This window comes from Callithrix jacchus, chromosome 3 (assembly GCF_049354715.1).
Source record: "Callithrix jacchus isolate 240 chromosome 3, calJac240_pri, whole genome shotgun sequence".
Lineage (NCBI taxonomy): Eukaryota > Metazoa > Chordata > Mammalia > Primates > Cebidae > Callithrix > Callithrix jacchus.
In genome coordinates this window covers 186,312,959-186,335,316 of record NC_133504.1, presented here as the reverse complement: position 1 = coordinate 186,335,316, position 22,358 = coordinate 186,312,959, and the positions used below count along the sequence as shown (strand labels likewise).

Here is a 22,358-nt window from a genome sequence, read left to right as displayed (position 1 = left end):
TGTTTGGGCTGCACAATATTTAAACAAATTTGCGTGAATTAGTTTCTAACTTGTACAAATTGGGAAATTTCACATAAAAATCAATGTCAGCTTTCTCTGGAAAAATCAGATCCGGCTCCTCCGTTTAATGCTCTTGAACATCGCTGGAGCCGTGTTGTGGTCACTAGAGTAGATGGTGTGTGCCAAGGGCTCACCCCTGTCACTTCCCGTGCCTTTGCTGTGTGCTCCCTGCTGGGTCCAGGTGCAGGCTGCATGTCTGTGATGGCGTGCGCTCCTCCACTGCATAGCCATTGCTGGATTTACTAGTGCAGTTTTGTAGCATGAGGAATTCCCTATGGCAGGACATTTAGCTTGCTTGCAACATTTGCTCTCCTGATGCCTGGCACAGTTCTTTGGAAGGTGAGAGGGGAGTTGAAGTCAAGAGAGTATTGGCCTCCAAATAGTCATGCTGTCCTGGGTCTGAACACTGAGGACTATTTGACGCCCCTGCCCCTTACGAAGCCCACGGTTGATAGAGCCGCAGGAAAAATCCTGGGTCAAGCTGTGGATATTGTTGGCAAATCCGGCAGCTCAGGCCAATGAGAATGATGATGATGATGAAGATGATGATAATGAAGCTGCTGCCGTTTTTTTTTTTTTTTGAGACAAGGTCTTGCTCTGTTGCCCAGGCTGGAGTGCAGAGGCACAATCTCCACTCACTGCAACCTCCGCCTCCCAGATTCAAACGATTCTTCTGCCTCAGCCTCCCGAGTAGCTGGGCTTACAGGTGTGCACCACCATGCCTGGCTAATTTTTGTACTTTTGGTGGAGATGGGGTTTCACCATGTTGGCCAGGCTGGTCTCGAACTCCTGACCTCAGGTGATCCAGCTGCCTTGGTCTCCCAAAATGCTGGGATTACAGGTGCAAATCACTGCACCCAGCCTGCTACCATTTTTTGAGCATCCCTTTGTGCTGGGAAGTGTGCCAAGAAATGCCCAAACCTGAAGGCACTTAGCATCCAGCAGCTCTGTGGAGTGGAGACTCTGACAGCCTCTGAGTCCCCACTTGGGCCACAAAGAATTCATGGAAGGAGTTGAAGCTGGCCTGGAGCATGAGCTTCACTCTGGTATTTCTGGTATTTTGGTTCTGCTCAGAAGAGAGCCCAGTACCATGTCTTTCATTATTTTGTTGGTTACATAAACAGCATGAGCACCATTACGGGATTTAAAGTGAAACTGAAAATCCAGGGATGTGAACTGGTGAGAAGCACATTCACCATCTCTCCAGGTGCCGCCTAGCAGGGCTCACGGGCCGCTGTGGTCCATGGGCCTCCCTCCCTGCCTCTGCCTGGGCTGTTTCTGAGTTGGCTGGTGTGCCTTTGCTCACTCGGCCACCAACAACTTTTGGGCCCTGAGGTTATTTCCAGTTTTCCATTGCCATCAATAATTCAAATTATGCCACACGCATCTTTAGGCATATGGCTTTTTTCCTTTCAGGAATTACTTCCTTAGAATAAATTCCCAGGAAGCATATTACTGAGCCTGGGGTAGGAATGCCACTGTAGCTTTTTAAGTCAGCACAATCAATTTGGATTTAGATATTTAAACCAAAGGCATATACTTACTCAGAGATTTTTTTCCCTAAGGGCTTATTAAGTAATGAATGTGTATTAAAAAAAAGTGTGGCTTGATTCTTTAGGACAAATTATTTTCTGTCCACAGAAAGGATTTCACTCTGCCCAGCTACCTCATTCACGTTTTCGCCAAGGAGCCCCCTGGGATCTCCCATGTAATTTTTGGTGAAATGAGCAGGAAGTGTTACAAAGAAGACCTCTTGGTGATGGGCTGGAATTTCTGCTTATCAGATACTGTTTGGATTTGAGTTGCCTTGAAGGAGCTAATTTTCTTTTTGTGTCTGTGTTATTTGAATCCTGTTATAAAAATATTAGGCCACGTGGGATTAGAAGCAGGAGACCTGAATTGGAAATCTCATTGCAGCCACCATATCACTGAGCAATCTTGGGCAATTCACGTTTGCTTTTGAGCCTTAATTTTTTCATCTGCACCTGGGAAGCAAAGGTCCCTTCTATTCTCACCTCATAGGTTGTGAATTGTGACTATAGAGGGATGTGCTAGGCCCTGCTGAGAGGGGAGGCATTGTGGTTTCCTGGTGATGTTACACAGTGTGGCGAGGGGCAAGGCTTATTCAGACTTGTGCTCTGAGAAGCTGGTTTCCCTGGGCGCTAAACAAAGTGCTGAGTGTGTTCCAGGAGTGGTTTTCTGTTTGTTTGTTTGTTTGTTTCTGAGACGGAGTTTCGCTCTTGTTGCCCAGGCTGCAGTGCAATGGCGCGATCTCAGCTCACTACAACCTCCGCCTCTCACGTTCAAGTGATTCTCCTGCCCCAGCCTCCCAACTAGCTGGGATTACAGGCATGTGCCACCACACCTGGCTAATTTTGTATTTTTAGTAGAGACAGGGTTTCTCCATGTTGGCCAGGCTGGTCTCAAACTCCTGACCCCAGGTGATCCATCCGAATCATCCTCCCAAAGTCCTGTGATTATGGGCATGAGCCACCACATCCGGCCCCGGTTTTTCCCTGCATGCCTGGTATATTAATTTCCTGTGGCCTCCATAAAGAATGACCACAAACTGGGTGGTAAACAGAAATTTATTCTCATAGTTCTAGAGGTCAGAAATCCCAAATCACAGTGCTGGCGGGGCGACATTCCCTCAAAAGGCACTAGGGGAGAAGCTGCCAGTCTTTCCCTCCTCCAGCGCTGGACGGCTGCTGGCTGTCCTGGGCTTCCCTGCTGTAGCCTCAGCACTCCAGTCTCTTCCCTGGTTTTTCTTGGGCTTCTCTCCTGTGCGCCTTCTCTGCGCATCTCCTAAAAGAAGGACTCTTGTCAATGGATTTAGACTTCACCCTGCTCCAGGTTGATTTCTTCTTGAGATCTTTAACTTCATGACATCTTTGAAGACATTTTTTCCTAATAAGGGCACATCCGCAGGTTCTGGGGAGCAGGATGTGATCATATCTTTTTGGGATCACCATTCAGCCCGCCTCAGCCATCATCAGCCAGAAGCCCGGCCTTGCTGCCCAACCAGAGCTCTGCCTTTGTCTCCTGTGGCCTCAGTCCAGGGTCCCAACCCTTCTCCTTGCCTCTCCAATTGTCACCATGAGGCTGTGCTTTAAGGAGGGGAGGAAATTTTGCAGCAGGCCTGAGAAGGCCAGACAAGGCCTTGGACCCAGTGCCTTGGCAGATATTGTTGGTGGGCATTGTGGAAGGCTGTGGGGGTCAGGCCAAGAGCCTGGCATATAGGTCACGGGTGGCAAATATCCACCTCCCCTGAGCCGGTCCTCTTGGCTCCAGAACTGAAATATCTCTGCAGCCCACCCAGGTCTGAGATCACATGCTGTGGGAAGTAAAAGTTCCTTTTTAAAGTTTCCTTTCTTGTTAAAGAATAAGTGTGCTAATAACTCTTTGTTACGCCCCATTTTATGTAGCTGTTAGACACGCCATGCTTACAGGCACGTAGTACATTCTATGCCCTTGTACTTTAACCAAGATACCTGTGCTGGACGTGCTCACAGGCATGGCCCAGCTCTCCATTGCTTTTACCTCTTTAGAAAAGTTTTAAGTTGTTGGCCAATTGGGTTTTAGTTTAGATTGTGAGGTCTGACTCCAGCCAATGGAGATCAGACACAGCAGTAAGGACGACCCCAAATGCATAAGAGATAAATATATCTGTGTTCCTTTGTTTATTGTACTCTCGTAGCAAGATGGCTAGTGAGAGTACCTTTCCTACAGGAAGTAAAAATTGCTGAAAGATCCTTTGTCTCAGTGCTGAGTTTTCTTGGTGGCACCAAGCATCTGTTTCCAACACATGTCCCCTTGTCTTAGCCTCCATGTCATTTGTCTGTGCCTCAGCAGCCCGAGTGCCCTTGAAACAGCAGGATGAGAGTCGCAGAGCCTCTGCAATGCTTCCTGTGTGCCAGGCAGGGAACAATTTCACTCTCACCACCACCTCTGGGGTACGGATGTTATCATCTGCACTTTAGTGAAATGGAAATCTGAGTCACGCCTTACTAATGTCTTCCCAGCATGCTCAGGGAAGGACTTGAACTCTGTCCAGGGCCAGCTTCACTGGCACATGACCTGTGCTGTCCTGTAGGGCCTGCACTCAGAGGGACTAGCTCTTGGTTTAATGCTCTGCTGTCACCGTCATGCAAGTCTTAATAATTTTGAACAAGGAGCCTCACATTTTCATTTTGTGCTGGGCTGCAAATGCATAGCTGGTCTTGACTCTGTGCTTGGCGTAGGACCCCATGTGTGTGGCAGTTTGCCCTCCCCACCGCCTGCCCATGACAGGTGATATTTGATAGCTGTGTATCACAGTGCTCTGTAGACTTTTCTTTTCCAGCACATACTGCAAGCCATCATTATTTTATGTATTCATTTCCACAGTGGTCTCCCTGACCAGACAGTTCTGTGATGGCCCGGACTCCGTCTGGTCCTCCTGCAGGCCTGGTATATTTATTTTCTGTGGGCAATTAAGGGATAGCCAGGCTTCCAAGGCACAGACAAATGACATGGAGGCTGGGACAAGGGGGCTCATGTTTTTAGAGATGGGTGGGCTGCAGAGATACTTCAGTTCTGGAACCAATAGGACTGGTTCACGGGAGGTGGAGATTTGCCATCCTTGGCCTATATGCCAGACAAGGTCCAGGGTCAGCAGGGGAGCTCCACATGCCTTCAGGAAGGAGCGTTCTCTGAGGACTCTGCCTCCTGTGTGTCCTGAGCAGTCAGTCACCCTCCAGCCTGCTGCACTGAGCCAGGGCTGTGCTCTTTCCTTGACACTGGGCAGTGGGCTCAGAATGAAAAGCCCTGGGTGCAGCAGACACCAAGCTCAGCTCAGACAGGAGAGTGCCCTGCTGCCACTCCTGTCGATGAGACCTTTGTGCAGCCCACAGCCAGATGGGCTGATTGCAGTAATACCGTGTGGCGCTGTGAGCATCAGGACCCTCAACAGTGTTTGCATGGCACAGAGGCCGGTTACTGGGGGCCTCCCTGAGCTCCGAGGTTGACTTGGCCCAGAACTTTGGACACCCTCCCCTCCTGCACTCCATTCATCTCCACACTCACTGCGGCCCGGCCTGGCATCGGCCTATGGAGATTTATTCATCCTGGAATTGGATCGAGCTTGGACTTTGGGCACAGGGTGGGGCACACAAAAGTTGAAGCCAAAGTCCTGACCCAGAGGAGCTGACAGTTGACACACAGGGCAGGGCCCCCTTTCCCCCACTGGCAGCCCAAAGAGTAGGCAGACCTGCAGCCTCCCCATCCTGCCTGTGAGCCTGGTGGGCTGCCCCTGTGGGTATGGTCCATCTGCTTTCTCTTCAGCTTTTTTCTAGTGTCCTTCCTGGCTAATTGCAGATATTTTTCTTGACTTTCTTAAAAATAATGCACTGTTTCTTCTGAAAAGCAATCATTGAAATAGGAAAGCATACTTATCTAGAAGAGTCTAAAGAAGAGAATAGGTATCACCTGTAACTGCATCCCCCTGGGCGGGGGGGTCCCATCCGTTTCCTGGAGGCATGGCTGCTGCATCCTTTCCCCATATGCCCAGGGTACAGGGCTGGCACCTTGCAGGTGCTCAACACATATTTATGACTGAGTGAAAAGAATTAGCAAATATATTTGTGTGTGTGTATTATATATAGCAGAAAATTAAGACTATAAATTGTATTTGTTATTTGTTGATTTATTTTGAGACAGAGTCTCCCAGGCTGGAGTGCAATGGTGCGATCTTGCCTCAGCTCAGCTAATTTTTTTGTATTTTTAGTACATAAGGGGTTTCACCATGTTGGCCAGGCTGGTCTCAAACTCCTGACTTCAGGTGATCCTCCCATCTCTGCCTCCCAAAGTGCTGGTATTATAGGCACCACACCCAGTCTTGTGGCACTGACCTTTTGCTATGTGGAGTCTGCTGTCGGGGCTTAGACTTCGTTTACTTAATCTATCCCTTCTGCTGAGCACCGTGCTATTGGGATGAACATCCAAGTATTTTATCAGAGACTGTATCTCTCGTATTTCCTTAAGGCACATTCCTAGAAATGGCCACAGAAAGGAATAAAAAGGAGTAAGCTTCCTTTTTGGGGTGTCGTGTTTTGTGTGCCTTCCTGCTGATCAGGGTATGGGGAGGTGTACTTCAGACTGGAAGGCTGATTTCTGAGAACTGCTATGGTTATAAAAGCGGCAGGTCGGAGGAGGTGAGGAATAAATCATGTATCAAGCTCTAAGTCAGATCAAGGCAAATGGAGTTCATACTTATCCGAAGACAGAATGTACCTTTCCGGAATCGATCGGCGGGGATGTTGATGAGCCCAGAATAATCCTTCATGGAGTGTTGAGAAACACCGCTGTCTCCTGTTCAGGAGGAAGGCCACTGGTCTCCATCACTGCCTCTCAGATTTTATAGTTTGGAAGGACGTCCCAGGGCCCCAGGGCTAGCAGGGCATGCCTGACTTCAGTTCATGGTCACTGAGCATCTGGACCTTGCCGACGCACTGGCATTGCGGAGACCCCAGCCAGACCATTCCTGGGCACCCCTGTACTTCCTGCACCTCCCACCCACAGGCTGAGGTCACATGGACTCCAGGCAGCCGAGTCCTGTGGCCAGCTTCAGTTCCTCACTTTGACCTCTTCAGGGCTGCCCACTGTTGGCATCTTCCTTCTAGACGCATGATCTTCTGCAGCCTCTCTGGTGCTTTCCCTCCTTCAGGCTTGTTCACGGCCTTCCTTGCCAATTTTGTCCCTTCTGCCCAACCTCCCAAGTTAGCATTCCTCAACCCTGGAGTGTTCCCTCCTGGCTCTGCATTCGTTCCCTAGGTGATCTAATCCCAGCGCCACCACTCAATGGGCTGTGTGGACTTAGGTAGCTTACGTCACCTCTCTGTGCTTTATTTCCTCATCTCAAATGGGCTTAGTAAAATACTCTCTCACCGGGTGTTCCAAGGATGATGGGATGGGATTCCCTGCTCCTGCCACAGGCCCTGGCACATGAATGGCACCTAATGACTCTCCTGCTGTCACTCACTCACTCATTCATTCATTGACTCACTCAGCGGATCCGGATGGAAAACATCTTATGTGCTGCCCTGTCTTCTAGGCATGGAGGACGCAGTGGGGGCAGAGCAGACCTGGGCTTTGCTTACTGGGAACCCATCCTCACAGAGCGGACATAGATGAGAACTAAGTAAATCACAGTTTATGAGATGGAAAATGATCAGGAGACGTGTGATGGGAAGGGAGAGCAGAGATGGCTTTCTGAGGCAGCTTGGGGCGGTGGTTAGTCTCAGTCCTGGCTCACCCACTTCCAGCTGTGGACCTTGATCAGGTTCATACTGTTTCCTCTCTCAGTAGCTGAGTGACATCACTGGCAGTCAACCTCTGTGTGTCTCAGTTTCCTCATCTGTAACACTGAGTGACATCATCTACCTAGTAGGGAAGGGAACCACTAACCTCTGAAATCGAAAAGCCCATTTCTCAAAGTGTGGTCCTCAGACCCTGCTTCAGAATTTGCTGGGACTATGGATGGAAATGCAGATTTCCTGGCCCACCACATTCCTCACGTTGAGCTCTGGGTGAGGATCAGAGCCCTGCTTTTTGGAAGAAGCACCTTGGGAGACTCAGGCTCACTGATGTTGGCAGACCGTAGTCTGCAGGCTGCTGAGATGAGCTGGTCTTATCTTGATGGGGGCAGTATGGATTGAAACTACTCAAGGTGTGGTCACCTGGGAGCCTCACCTGTGAGTTTGTTAGAAATGCAAATCAGATTCTTTAGGGGTGGGCCCAGGACTCCTCGCCTTAAGAACCTCCAAGAGATTCTGCTGTAGCCCCCATCAGGGAGGCTCTAGGTCAGTCCTGGGAGTGGCAGGTGCCTGACCCACAGTGCCCTAGTCAGGGTCACCAGCTCCCCACTGTTCTCTCCCTGATAACTGAGTTTCCCTCCTTCCCTCAGGATCCCAAGTGATGGTGGTTTCCTCGGAGGGCGAGCTGAGCCCTGCGCAACTGGTTAGCACGGTGGAGCTGGTAGCCGCGCCTGCTGGCTGGTGTGCGTGAACGGGTGTGAACCGCAGGATCTCAGCACCTTGACCCAAGAGGAAGCATGTCGAAGAAAGGTCGGAGCAAGGGCGAGAAGCCCGAGATGGAGACGGACCCAGTGCAGATGGCCAACGAGGAGCTGCGGGCCAAGTTGACCAGCATTCAGATCGAGTTCCAGCAGGAAAAGAGCAAGGTGGGGGCTGGTGCCAGCTCAGCAGCAGCTGAGTACTGTTGCCCCTGGGGCCTGTGTGGGGAGAGCCTGTTCCAGGCGCCAAGGGTGGGCACTTCACCTCTCTGGCCTGCAGTAGTGTTGCCCTTGGATAGTGTTGTCCCTGGGGCCGGGGTGGAGAGCCTGTTCCAGGCGCCAAGGGTGGGCACTTCACCTCTCTGGCCTGCAGTAGTGTTGCCCTTGGATAGTGTTGTCCCTGGGGCCGGGGTGGAGAGCCTGTTCCAGGCGCCAAGGGTGGGCACTTCACCTCTCTGGCCTGCAGTAGTGTTGCCCTTGGATAGTGTTGTCCCTGGGGCCTGGGTGGAGAGCCTGTTCCAGGCGCCAAGGGTGGGCACTTCACCTCTCTGGCCTGCAGTAGTGTTGCCCTTGGATAGTGTTGTCCCTGGGGCCTGGGTGGAGAGCCTGTTCCAGGCGCCAAGGGTGGGCACTTCACCTCTCTGGCCTGCAGTAGTGTTGCCCTTGGATAGTGTTGTCCCTGGGGCCGGGGTGGAGAGCCTGTTCCAGGCGCCAAGGGTGGGCACTTCACCTCTCTGGCCTGCAGTAGTGTTGCCCTTGGATAGTGTTGTCCCTGGGGCCGGGGTGGAGAGCCTGTTCCAGGCGCCAAGGGTGGGCACTTCATCTCTCTGGCCTGCAGTAGTGTTGCCCTTGGATAGTGTTGTCCCTGGGGCCTGTGTGGGGAGAGCCTGTTCCAGGCGCCAAGGGTGGGCACTTCACCTCTCTGGCCTGCAGTAGTGTTGCCCTTGGATAGTGTTGTCCCTGGGGCCTGGGTGGAGAGCCTGTTCCAGGCGCCAAGGGTGGGCACTTCACCTCTCTGGCCTGCAGTAGTGTTGCCCTTGGATAGTGTTGTCCCTGGGGCCGGGGTGGAGAGCCTGTTCCAGGCGCCAAGGGTGGGCACTTCACCTCTCTGGCCTGCAGTAGTGTTGCCCTTGGATAGTGTTGTCCCTGGGGCCGGGGTGGAGAGCCTGTTCCAGGCGCCAAGGGTGGGCACTTCATCTCTCTGGCCTGCAGTAGTGTTGCCCTTGGATAGTGTTGCCCCTGGGGCCTGTGTGGGGAGAGCCTGTTCCAGGCGCCAAGGGTGGGCACTTCACCTCTCTGGCCTGCAGTAGTGTTGCCCTTGGATAGTGTTGTCCCTGGGGCCTGTGTGGGGAGAGCCTGTTCCAGGCGCCAAGGGTGGGCACTTCACCTCTCTGGCCTGCAGTAGTGTTGCCCTTGGATAGTGTTGTCCCTGGGGCCTGTGTGGGGAGAGCCTGTTCCAGGCGCCAAGGGTGGGCACTTCACCTCTCTGGCCTGCAGTAGTGTTGCCCTTGGATAGTGTTGCCCCTGGGGCCTGTGTGGGGAGAGCCTGTTCCAGGCGCCAAGGGTGGGCACTTCACCTCTCTGGCCTGCAGTAGTATTGCCCTTGGATAGTGTTGTCCCTGGGGCCTGGGTGGAGAGCCTGTTCCAGGCGCCAAGGGTGGGCACTTCACCTCTCTGGCCTGCGACCTGTCCCTTTGCAGTACAGACACTGCTGGGCAGGAGTCCTGACCCCACCAGTGCTTGCTGTGACCTTGGAAAAGCCGCTGAACACCCCATGCTTTGATTTCTTTTACCTGCAAGAAGGGGGATGTTAAAAGAAAAATGTTTGACAAATTCAGCTTAGCAGAGTTTAACTGAGGAAGGAATGATTCGAGGATGGGGCAGTCCCCAGAACATAACAGGTTCAGAGGAACCTGCATGTGGTCATATGGCAGTCATTATGGGGACAGAAAACAGAAGTGATGCTGAGGCCACTCGATTGGTTACAGCTTGACCCTTGATACACAGGTCACCTGTGATTTACTGATGCTCGGCTGCTGTGATTGGCTGAGCCTTGGCTGTTTGTTTAAAAATGCTCCTAAGTCAGGCTTTTGGTTAGTTTGCCTGCTAAGTTAGGTTGCAGTTCATTGTATGGGAACTCATGCATGAAGGCATCCTCAGGCTAAGTCTAGTTTAATTCAGCAGGGTCATGGCAGTACCAGCTTTTCCTAAATTCCAAAAGGAAGGAGGGCACAGTGAGGCATGTCTGACTTTCCCCCTTCCCATCATGGCCTGAACTAGTTTTTCAGGTTAGCTTTGGAATGCCCTTGGCCAAGAGGAGGGGTCTGTCTGTTCTGATGGTCAGGAGGCTTCGAATTTTATTTTTGGTTTATGCTGCCTTGAGGTCTTGTAAGCCTTGTACGTGCTTTTTCAGGCATGATGGGGCTGTGGTCTGGACTCAGGACTCGACTCTGTGAAACACTTGGAACAGAGCTGGCTCTGGCACATGAGCTACTTTCTTCTCTCCTAGGGCAGATTTGAGCTGGTCAGGAGCTGGTCAGGACAGTGCCTGGTTGGAGGCCTGGAGCCTAATTAAAGCACAGGCTGTCACAGAGGGGAGGAGCACAGGCTTTCTAGGCAGACCTGGCTTCAAGCCTCAGCTTGTCCCCTAACTGGTCTCATGATCTTGGCCAGGTGATTAAAAGTCTCTGAAACCTCTGTCTTCTCATCTGACACCAGCTATTATGGTGTAATAATGGCTGCCTGGTTTAAGATGGTCATGAGGATCTGGTTAATGGATACAATAAAAAGCCCAGTCAACATCTGGTGCCCAGGCTCAGCTGCAGTCCTGTTTGGTGGCCTGGTTCTGACTTGGGTGGGCTTGAGGGCAGAACAAGCCCAGGGCTCTGTGAGTCCAGAGAGAAGCCACCAGCCAGGCTGCAGACAGAAAGGGGATAGAGATTCAGGGTTGCTCCTGGGTGGCTTGAGAAGTTGAGGGTCTACCTGAAGCCCTAAAGGTGCCCTCTGGCTCCTGCTGTAGCACCTGGAGCAATGGGTGGAGGCTGCTTGGGGGATTGCAGCAGGCATCTCTGTCTTGTTGAGCTGGGACTCAGGCCTTCAATGGGGTGATGGGGCTGGAGCCAGGTGGGGATGGGGCTGGAGCCTGGGCTCTGGCTCCAACCTCAGCTCAGGATGGCCATACAGAGCAGAGGCTGAGTTCTGGACCAGGGGCCTCAGCTTCTGGAACTTGGTGATAGATGCACCTGTCTCCATCCCTACGTGTTCAAGATTCCAGATCGAGTGCATCCAGCCTGTTTTAGCCATGGATGGTGGTGATGCCAACATGTTCACTTTTTAGCTAGGTCAAGAGGCCAGGTCACTTTCAGGGATGGGGCTGAATGGCTGGGGCTGCAGGGGCTGGGAGCCTGTATCTGGAGGTAGCAACAGCATCTGTGGTGACAGGGAAAGCTGCTCACTCACATCACACTGCCTGGGCTCCCTCCTGTCTCCACCACCAACCCTGCCTGGAGATCTTATAAGCTGTGTAACCCCCTGCCTCAGTTTTCCCATCTGTAGATGGGGACATCCAATGTATCTGCCTCCTGGGTTGCTTGAGGAATGAATAAGACAGTCACACACAGGGCCCAAGGCTGCCTGTCATACTCTCACATGACCATCAGGGTGACATTTACATGACTACTATGCAGATAGCACCAGGTGCTTTAGAGGGTGTCATGACCCTGGCAGTGACCTGAGAGGTCAGGTGTGCCTTCCCCCATGTTACAGGTGAACAAGCTAAGGGTTGGAGAGGGCAGGGACTTGTCCAGGTGTGTTAGCTTGCCAGGGCTGCCATAATCAATTCCCACAGATGGAGTGGCTTAAACAACAGACGTTTGGTGTCTCACAGTCCTGGAGGTAGCAGCCACAGATCCAAGTGTTAGGACTGGCTCCTTCTGAAGCCTCTCTCTTTGACTTGGCGATGGCTGCCTTCTCCCTGCATCTTCGCAGGGCTTTCTCCTCTGTGTGTATCCATGTCTGTGTTTCTTCTTCTACTAAAGATTGCCTAATCCAGGCAAATTGGATTTGGGCCCACCCTAATGACCTCATTAGGATCTATCTCCAAACACAGTTAATCTTGAGGTCCTGGGGGTTAGCACTTCAACATGTGAATTTCAGGGGGACACAGTTTAGCCCCACACATGAGGCCAGCACAGTAGGTGGTAGTGCTGGGTTGAAAGCCAGGCCCATGGAGACTCCAGGCTGGGCCTCCCCATTACTAGGCTGCCTCCCTGCCTCTGGGACATGTGGCAATTTCCACTTGGATGCACCCTGGCTACTTATTTTCTCAATCCAGCCATCCCGATGGCCCCTACAGGTTGGCTTTACCCATCTGGCTGCTGGGAGAATTTCAATTCTCTGAGAATTCAGCAATGTGCTTATTGACTGGTATAAAAAGCATATACGCAAACTTTGCAGTGTTACTGCAAAGAATTGAAGTGTTACTTCAATATGATCTGATAATCACCATCAATGTCCCATTTAAAGTGCTGGCATAGTGCCTACCCCAGCCCTAGACCCAGCAATTTCTCTAAGGAGTCCTGGTTCCTTTTATTGGAGAATGGCCTTAGAAACCAAGATCTGAGCATCAGGTGTGCTCATTGCTTCTGAGGTGTCATTGCTTCTAGGCCCTCTCAGCAGCCAGAACAAGGAAATATATGTGTATACCGACCTGCATATGTACACACACCTATAAATATTTCCATACATGACATCTATATCCATACAAAGTTAAACATGAGTTCTTACAGATGTCCCCAATACTAAGCCACTGCCACATGGATCACTTCAGCCTCCTCATGCTTGTCTATAAGCTGTCACTCCAGGTGGGAAACCTGGCTTCCCATCTGCCATCCACTTTCTTTGTTCAACACTACACATGTATGATGGTTTCAGAGTAGTAAACGTGTACCCATGTGATTAGGGGGCTTTGAGCATGGAGGATGTGGTGGGGAGGGCTGCTGCAGGTGGCTTAGGCAAGGGCAAAGTGGGTACGTGGCCAGGCCTGGACATGGAGACCCAGCGCTGCCAGATTGGATGAGGATAGGGATAGCAAGAGACAAGTCTGACTCACTCTCTGAGTGGGAGTGGCAGGTGAGGGTGGTTTTGGTGGTTCAGATAAATTCTCCAGGCGAGCCGCTCTGCCCCTAGGGCATGCTCCCTCTCTCAGCCTTTGTGCTGTGGCTGTATGTAGAGTCCAAGTGCTGAGGAGCAGTTGGGGTGGGTGCCTCTACACTTGGGGAATAGCTTGGAGGCACCTGGGGGTAAAGTGCTTGGGGCTTTTTTTGGCCTGCTCAACTGGATAGAGTGGTTGGGGGGAGTGCTCTGTGCACATCAGGGGCCACCCCAGCCTCACTCTGCTCCCTCTGTCACATAAGTCAGGTCACTGGGCTTGGCCCTCAGCAGCTTTGGGCAGAGCTGGTGGGACCAGGCAGGGCCCTGTCCCCAGGCCCCTGCCTCTCTGTCACCATGCCAGCCCTACACACTTGCATCACCAGCCTCAGCAGCACCTCTGCCCCTCCCAGGAAGCATCCTGTAGACCCCCTGGGTTGCCCTGCATAGGCCTCTGCCCAGCCTTCCATGTTCTTTACTTCCTTTCCACCTGTGACTGTCTCTCAAGGGCTGCCCACACCTGATGTGCAAAGTCAGAACCACAATAACAGACATTCATCCACCCGCAGTCACCTCATCTTCCTCCTCCCAACGGGCCTTTTTTGAGGGGCCGCTATTGACATCCCTGTTTCCTAGTAGAGGAAACTGGAGCTCGGGAAGGTTATGTAGTCAGGGTTCTTCAGAGAAACAGAACCAATAGGTTGTCTCTCTCTCTCTCTCACACACACACACACACACACACACACAGAGTGAGAGGTTGTTAGTTTTAAGGAATCGGCTTATGCAATTGTGGGACTGGCAAATCAGAAATGTGTAGGGCAGACCAACAGGCTGGAGATTTGGGCAAGGGTTGATCTTGCAGCCTGGAGTCCCGGAGCAGTCTGGGGGCAGCGTTCCCTCTCCCTCAGGGGACCTTGGTCTTTCTCTTAGAGCCTTCAACTGATTGGATGAGGCCCACCTACATTGTGGAAGGCACTGGGCTTCACCCTGAGCCACTGATGTAAATGTTCACCTTTTCTAAAATATACCTTCACGGCCATACCTGGACTGGTGTTTGACCAAACGACTGGGCACTGTGCCCAGCCAAGTCGAGCCACAACATCAGCCACCACAGAGGTAGAGACATTTGCCCAGGGAAACAGCTCATCAGAGCAGATTAGGGTCTCATGGGATGTGACCCTGTTGACCCCAGAAGGTTGTTGGCATTGACCAGGGACTTAAGACAGTGCTGCCTTGCAGGAGGGGGAACGGTCAGAAACATTTTGTCTATAACCGGGACAATTCTGTTAAATGCTTAACGTTAAATGCTTGCTGCTACTAAATCCTAGGAGAAGACACTGATTGCTGCCACCAGGGTAAGGTGGGCAGAGTGGACTTGTCGCCTGGCTTCCCTCCCATGACTGTGTCTGGTGAAAGGAGAGGTTGGTCTTGTGTGTTTGCCTGAGTTGGTTTTCTCTGCTTCTCTCCCTGCTGTTTTAAGTAAGGATTTACCGATACTCAGGTGTCACTGGAAAACTTCTCACCTACCGTTCATATTAACATGTTGCTATGCTAGCAACAGTGCGGTCTGGGGGAACACGTTGCCGTTTTCCATGGAAGCAGCTTGTCCATCAGAGGCAATTCATTTCAGGTCTTCAGAGATGGCAGAATTCAGGAAACAGTGGCTTGTCAAGCGTCCTGTGGAATGTGTTGAGTGATATTTGAAACAAAAAGGTTAAAGAAAGCATTTTGAAGTGTTTTAAGAACACACTCCCTTGGGACATTTTATAAGCAACGTTTTGAATTGCTGAAAAAATGGATAGGCTTAAGGCGGGGTGGGTCGCCTGGCAGTAGCAGGGCCCTCATCCCTCACCCCAGGTAGGGACCCAGACCATCTCTGAGCCTTGGCTGCCTCAGGATGGAGCAGAAGTTGGCTGGGAGTGGGGCGGGGTGGGGGTGGGGGGGAGGGAGAGAGAGAGAGAGAGAGAGAGAGAGAGCGCGCGAGCGAGCGCTACCTCCTTCCCAAGACTGTGAAAGGTTAATGCGGCAATGTGGGTGATATATTGGTGCCCCAGCCCATCTCAGGACCCTGCTCAACAAGAATGGTGCCCCCACCCACTGCCCCCCAAGACTTAGAAGCCTGGTCTGTCTTCTCCAACTCCAGGGTCCATGCATGGGGCCCTGGACATGCATTTCTGGTTTAAAATCTTTTGGGTCTTGATGATGGTTTCTGCAGGGTGTGTTCTGTGATTTAGCAATTGTCCTTCCTTATGTATCTGCGACCTGGAACAGATGTCGAAGGCTTGAATGCCTTCCAACATCTTCAGAGGGTTTCCACCCCCAGGGAAAACCTCAGGAAACTAGCAGGAGAGATTCTAGGTGGCGCTGGCAGGACTGCAGGGCATTGTGGAAGAGGGAATTCTTGGGAATGTGGGCCCAGGTGGGTCTCTGGGGTACGGGGAGGCTATGACCAGCTCCCCCAGGTGTGACCCTGACCCTGACCGGCTCTTTCGCCGCTCTGGCTGCAGGTGGGCAAACTGCGTGAGCGGCTGCAGGAGGCGAAGCTGGAGCGTGAGCAGGAGCAGCGGCGGCACACGGCCTACATTTCCGAGCTCAAGGCCAAGCTGCACGAGGAAAAGACCAAGGAGCTGCAGGCGCTGCGCGAGGGGCTCATCCGGCAGCACGAGCAGGAGGCGGCGCGCACGGCCAAAATCAAGGAGGGCGAGCTGCAGCGGCTGCAGGCCACGCTGAATGTGCTGCGCGACGGCGCGGCCGACAAGGTGAAGACGGCGCTGCTGACCGAGGCGCGCGAGGAGGCGCGCAGGGCCTTCGATGGAGAACGCCTACGGCTGCAGCAGGAGATCCTGGAGCTCAAGGCCGCGCGCAAGCAGGCGGAGGAGGCGCTCAGCAACTGCATGCAGGCAGACAAGACCAAGGCCGCCGACCTGCGCGCCGCCTACCAGGCGCACCAAGACGAGGTGCACCGCATCAAGCGCGAGTGCGAGCGCGACATCCGCAGGCTGGTACGTGCCGCCTCCTCCCCAGCCGGTGCACGACCTCGCAGCCTTCCCTCCCTGCAGGCGTGGGGGAAATGCGCAACTCGGAGGACCCGCTGGGCACCAGGCATTGTTCAAACCAATGGGGCCCCAGCTACGTCCCTGCCGTCTTGGGTGTGGTAAGGAGGCTCTGGGGCTGCAGGGAAACAGTTCAAAGAACAGTTTCCCCATTTGTCGAAGGAGCTTAGTGGAGACTAGCCAGGGTTGTTGCGAATGCATCCTGATCGCAAATCTAAGTGCCGGGCACTTATTGATTCATTTACTTCATCGGCCAAGAGCAGACTTCCACCCTTCAGGTAAGAGGCTGGCCAATCGGCTGCAACAACAAGGGAAAAACACAAATTGCAAATAGTACTGTTCGGAAAGGTACTGGAGATCTACAGAGTGTGGATGAGCTAAAATTCCAAAGGGAGGGGAAAGAGCCCTACCTAGGTGGCCTGAGAGTTGCCAGCTGCTTTCTTCCCTGGGGGCATCTGTGGATTTTGGGTGTGGGCTGAAGACTGGATATCCTAGGAGAGATGAGTAGGACTTTTTGCCATCTCAGGGTGGGCATGAAACAATGGAGGAGGAGGAGCCCCACCTAGGCCAGCTTGCTGCACAGGAGACCTGCCCGAGTTCTGGAGTAATGGGGTAGGCTGGTGAGCCCAGCTGGAAAGGTTGAGTGACAGCTCCCATGCCCTCACTGGATGTAGGAGACAAAGGGAATGGGCCAGCCAGGAACACATGAGGAGTCTGCCCCTCAGGGCATTTGTCACACTTTGAGGCTATGTGGGGCAGGAGGCTAAGAAGTAAAGTAAGCTGAGATTTTCAGACTGGATCAAACAATGACAGTGATATTTACAAGAGAGACATCTGACTTATGAGGACATGGTGACATTGAGCATAAGCAGATGGGGAGAGATACATTGTACAAACACGTCCCCAAAGCACAGCTGGTCTGGCTGTATTAATGTCAAAGGCTCTAAGGCAAGAAGTGATACTAAAGACACAAAGGGACAGGACTGAATAATAAAGGGTCAATTCAGTGGGAATACTTTCAATAAAACCTCAAAATGTATAAAAGAAAAAACTATCAAAACTAAAAGAAGTAGACAAATCCACAGCCATAGTTGGGGACAAACACACTTCTATCAGCAAGCAGTAGAGCACAGACAAGAAAATGAATAAAGATATGCAAGATTTCACCAACACAAGTAACCAACATGAACTTACCTGACAGAGCACTCAATTCCACAGCTGTAGAATACTGTGGACGTGACATACTTCTATCAAAATAGACCACATTTCAAACTTTGTGGGTTGTGATTAGTCCTTAGAGCAAAACATATTTTAGACAAAAAGAAGAAATGCTGAAAATCAAGCATCCGAGCTTCCATCTCAAAAAAGAAAACAGCAAATTAAACTCCAGAGAGTAGAAGGAAGGAAACTTTAAAGAGCAAGAAACATTTAAATAAAATCAGTAAAGAAAATCAACAAATTCAAGAGTTAATTAAAATTGATGAATTGGCAAACATTTAGCAATATTGACAAAGCAAAACAGAGACAGTAATTTACCAATATCAAAAATGTAAAGGAGGAAATACTACAGCTCCTACAGAGCTGGAAATAAATAAAACCACTGGAAACAGCAAATGCCCATAAACGTGAAACCTCGATAAAATGAACACATTCCCTGAATAAGCACGATGTACCAAAACTGACACTACAACAAATAGAAAATCTAAGTAGTCCTATAGCTTTCCCTATGAAGAAAGGCCCAGACCTAGATGGCTTCACGAGTAAATTCTTTTAAGTATTTGAGAAAGAAATAAAACTAATTCTAGCCAAACTCTTCCAGAAAATAGAGAAATAGAAACATATTTTAACTAACTCATGAAGCCAGTGTAACTCTGATTTCAAAACCAATAACATTACAAGATAAGGAAATTTTGGATTACCTGTTATGAACTTAGACTCAAGAATACGAGCAAGGTATTAACATATCAAATCCAGAAATACATAGAAAGGCTAATAAGTCATAACCCAGCTGTGTTTATTCTGAGAACACAGAGATTGGCTTAATATTCTAAAATCGGTGAATATAATTCAACATAATAATAGGATAAAAGAGAAAAAACCCCTATGGTCATCTTAATAGATGCAGAAAAATCTGTTGATAAAATTCAACTTCATGATATAAACTCTCAGAAAACCAGGAATAGAATGGAATTTCTCTAATATGATAAATAGTTCTATCAAAAATCTATTGCAAGCAATATACATAATGATGAAATATTGAACATTTCCCACCCAAGTTCAAGGTCAAAGAAGATGTTCACTATTACCACTTCTATTCAACATAGCACTGGCCAGTATGTCAAATACAAAAGGCAATAAAATAAAAGTTCTAAAGATGGAGAAAAAAAGGAAAACTCATTATTTGCAGGTGCTATGGTTGTGATGTAGAAAATCTAAGAGACCTATTTTAGTTCATTACTGTTGCTATAGCAAAATAACACAGACTGGGTAATTTGTATATAATAGGAATTTATTTCTTATCATTCTGGAGGTTGGGAAGTCCAAGATCCAGGCACCGGCAAGTTCAGTATCTAGCAAGGGCCCCGTTTCTGCTTCTCAGATGGTGCCTTGAATGCCACGTCCTCACATGGCAGAAGGAACAGAATGACAGAAGAGAGGCAGGCAGCTCATATTTCTCTTATAAGGTCACTAACCTCCTTCATAAAGGCTTTGCCCTCATGAATTAATCACCTCTTAAAGGCCCTAACTCTTAGTACTATCATATTGGTGCTAAGTTTCAACATAGGAATTTTTGTGGGATACATTCAGAACATGTCATGACCCTACAAACTATTAGAATCAATAAGTGAATTTATCAATGTCTATATATACAAGGCACATACACAAAAATAGTTTCAATATGTTAGCAGTGAACAAGTAGAAAATGAAATTTAAAAAAATATCATTTACAGTAGAGCACCAAAAAATTCAAATACCTGGGAATAAATCTAATGTAAGTTGTGTAAGATGGTTCCCTTGAAAACTACAAAACATTGCTGAGAAAAATTTAAGGAGTGTGTATATATACACGTACACACTACGTGTATATATATATACACATACTATATATATATATACACATAGACACTATATAATGTATATAATATATAATGTACAATATAATTTACTATATATTGTACATACACATGAAATAATGTACGTATACATATATACACACTATATAATGTATATATATATGTATATATATAGTATGAAGTCTGTATCTTACTATCCACAAAGATTAATTCAAAGTGGTCCATAAACCTACATGTAAAAAGTAAAACAATAAAGCTGCTAGTAGAAAACAGACTGTTTTCATGATCTTGGGACATGGTAAATATTGTTTAAGCAGGACACAATACACTGTTTACATCAATGTACTAGTCAGAGAGAGCTGTACATTGGACATGAAAAGGCACCAATAAAAGAGAGACAAGGTGAATTCCAGAGTGAGAGAAGAGATACTCAGTACCTACACCACAGAGAGCTTTGTGCAGATTATAAAAACAAGTATAAAACAAGGTGAAAAATAACTCAATTAAAAATGTGCAAAAACTTAAAAGAATATTTCAAAAACAGGAAAATTAAAAGACTAACAAATAAGTGACAAAGTGTTCAACCTCATTGATCATCAGAGAACCACAGTACAATTACAACTAGATATAAATTCTCATCCACTAGAATGACTAAGGAAACCCCAGACAATAGTAAATGCTGGCTAGTATGTGGAGGAGTGGGTACTGTCATTCTGATGGGACTGTAAGATGGTATAGCCACTTTGATAAATGGTTTGGTAGTTTCTTAAAAAGTCAAACATAAGTATACCTACAAACTCTGTAATTCTACCCCTCAGGATCTACCCAAGAGCAGTGAAAAGACATATGTATATAAAGACTTGTACATGAATGCTCATAGCAGCATTTTAATAGTCAACAAATGGGAAAAGCCCAAATGTCCATCAGATGGTGAATGGATAAACGTGGCCTATCTATGTAACACAATGTGATTCAACAATAAGAAGGTATGAAACATGGATATATACTACAATATCGATAACATTTCCAGACGTCAGAAACATTATGCTAAATGATAGGAGCTAGCCACAAAAGAGCTCATAGTGTATGCTTCCGTGTATATGAAATATCCAGAACAGCCATATCTATAGAGACAGAGAGTAGGTTAGTGGCTGACGGGAACTAGTTGGAACGGAGATTAGCTGTAAATGAGCATGAGGGATCTTACTGGGTGAGGAAGGTGTTCTGAGACAGATTATAATGGTGGTTACACAACTCAGCAAACTTACTAAAAATGGGGGAAGTTCATGATATGTAAATTAAATCCAAAATGTTTAAAATAAGAAAAATTGGAAATGTAAATAGGATTGATAAAAGTTTAATGGTGGATCTTGTATTTGCACTTAAAACGAGCATATTTGTAAGAGGAATAAAAACACGCAATGAAACAACACTGTCCGGGCCCCAGGATGGCTAAATAATAAATAAATACACAGTCAGGAATGATGGCGATACCAAACGACCCCAGACCATCCACTTGGGTGGCTGTGACAGTGAGACCTTTGCTTTCTGCTTTCAGTGTACATGGACTTTTGTTTTATGCACAAAATTACTTAAAATATTGTATAAAATTACCTTTCTGCCATGTGTATAAGGTGTATGTGTGACATAAATGAATTTCATGTTTAGAATTGGCCTCATCATCAAGATATTTCATCATGTATATGCAAATATTCCAAAATCCCAAAATCCTCAAATCTGAAACATTTCTGGTCCCAAGCATTTCAGATAAGGGACCCATACTCCCATTTTAGGGGGTAAAAGTTAAGTGGGGATTCTATACTCAGTCTCAGGCCATTGATCCTCTTTGAAAACTCAATTCTGAATGATACAGGATTAAGGCAATGCTCAATGGGATCTGAAAATGAATTTGTTATAATGATAATGACAAATATTATTCTACCCTGTTTCCCCAACAGAGAATTTGATGCACAGATGGCATTCAGGCCTTTAGAAAAATGGGGAGTGGAGATATAGCTTGGGAAAGGCTTTACACAATGTGGCAGAGAGTTAATATCCTCAGTGGATTAAAAGTTTGTCGAGTTTACAAGAGAAACAATGGGAATCTATAATTAGTCAAGGCATGGGAATACATAGTTCACAAAGAAGAAAAGTAATGCTTATTAAATGTGAAGATGAGTCCAACCTCAGCAGTTATGAAACTCAAATTAAAATAGCAGGGTGCTATCATTCCCAATCACATTAGCCAGGATTCTTTTTTAAGGGGGTGTATAATTCAAGCCTCAAAAGAGAAGACAGCAGGTGCCTTTGGCAGGTTGTTCTCTGCCTCAGGGCCTTTGCACAGGTCCCCCCGTGTCCTCGGCCAGGAGTGCTCTGCCCCCGACCTTTGCATGGCTGGTTCTTTCTCACTGAGTGGCTCCCACCTCAGTGTCCCCTGTGCAGGGAGGCCTGCCTGAGCATCATCTACACCAGCCCCAGGTCACTCAGTCACTGCCACCTTTTCCCGTCCTTGCCACAGCACTTCTCATCTGATATTTTTACCTGTCTCTCTTTGATTGTTTCTTGCGTGGTTCCTCCTACTGGGATCCAAGTTCTGTAAGGACAGAGACTAAGTCTGTCTTGTTCACCGTGAAAGCCCAGAGCCTCTGTAGTGTGATGCAAAGCAGATGCCCCTGCCTCTGTGCAGACAGCAGCTTTATGCACGCTCCTGCCCTTTAGTGTGCTAATTCCACTTCCAGGAGTCTAACGAAGGAAATGTGCAAAAGCATGCACAAAATCTTATGTACAGATCAGGTGGTGCCATGTGTGTTCTGCCAATGGTCTATTGCATCCACATTTGCTGCCTCGAATTTCTGAGTCAGGACAATGACTCAGGCATTTATGACAAGCTAGAGGGACTTGGGAATATGAACACAGAAGGTTAAAACTGAAAAAAACAGGACGCATGCTGCAAACACAGTACTCTGTCTTGCA

At 48.7% G+C, this 22,358-nt stretch overlaps 1 protein-coding gene across 5 annotated transcripts in view; it reads left to right on the top strand.

Moving 5' to 3' along the window:
* Window positions 1–22,358, top strand: part of JAKMIP1 (janus kinase and microtubule interacting protein 1) — a 174,120-nt gene that overhangs the window by 79,507 nt on the left and 72,255 nt on the right. For all 5 annotated transcript variants that reach the window (XM_035294105.3, XM_035294107.3, XM_035294106.3 and 2 more), the window contains 2 exons: window positions 8,003–8,278; window positions 15,766–16,260. In XM_035294105.3, the coding sequence (XP_035149996.3) occupies window positions 8,150–8,278; window positions 15,766–16,260 (624 nt within the window). In that variant the 5' untranslated portion in view covers window positions 8,003–8,149. The remainder of the gene's footprint in view (window positions 1–8,002; window positions 8,279–15,765; window positions 16,261–22,358) is intronic.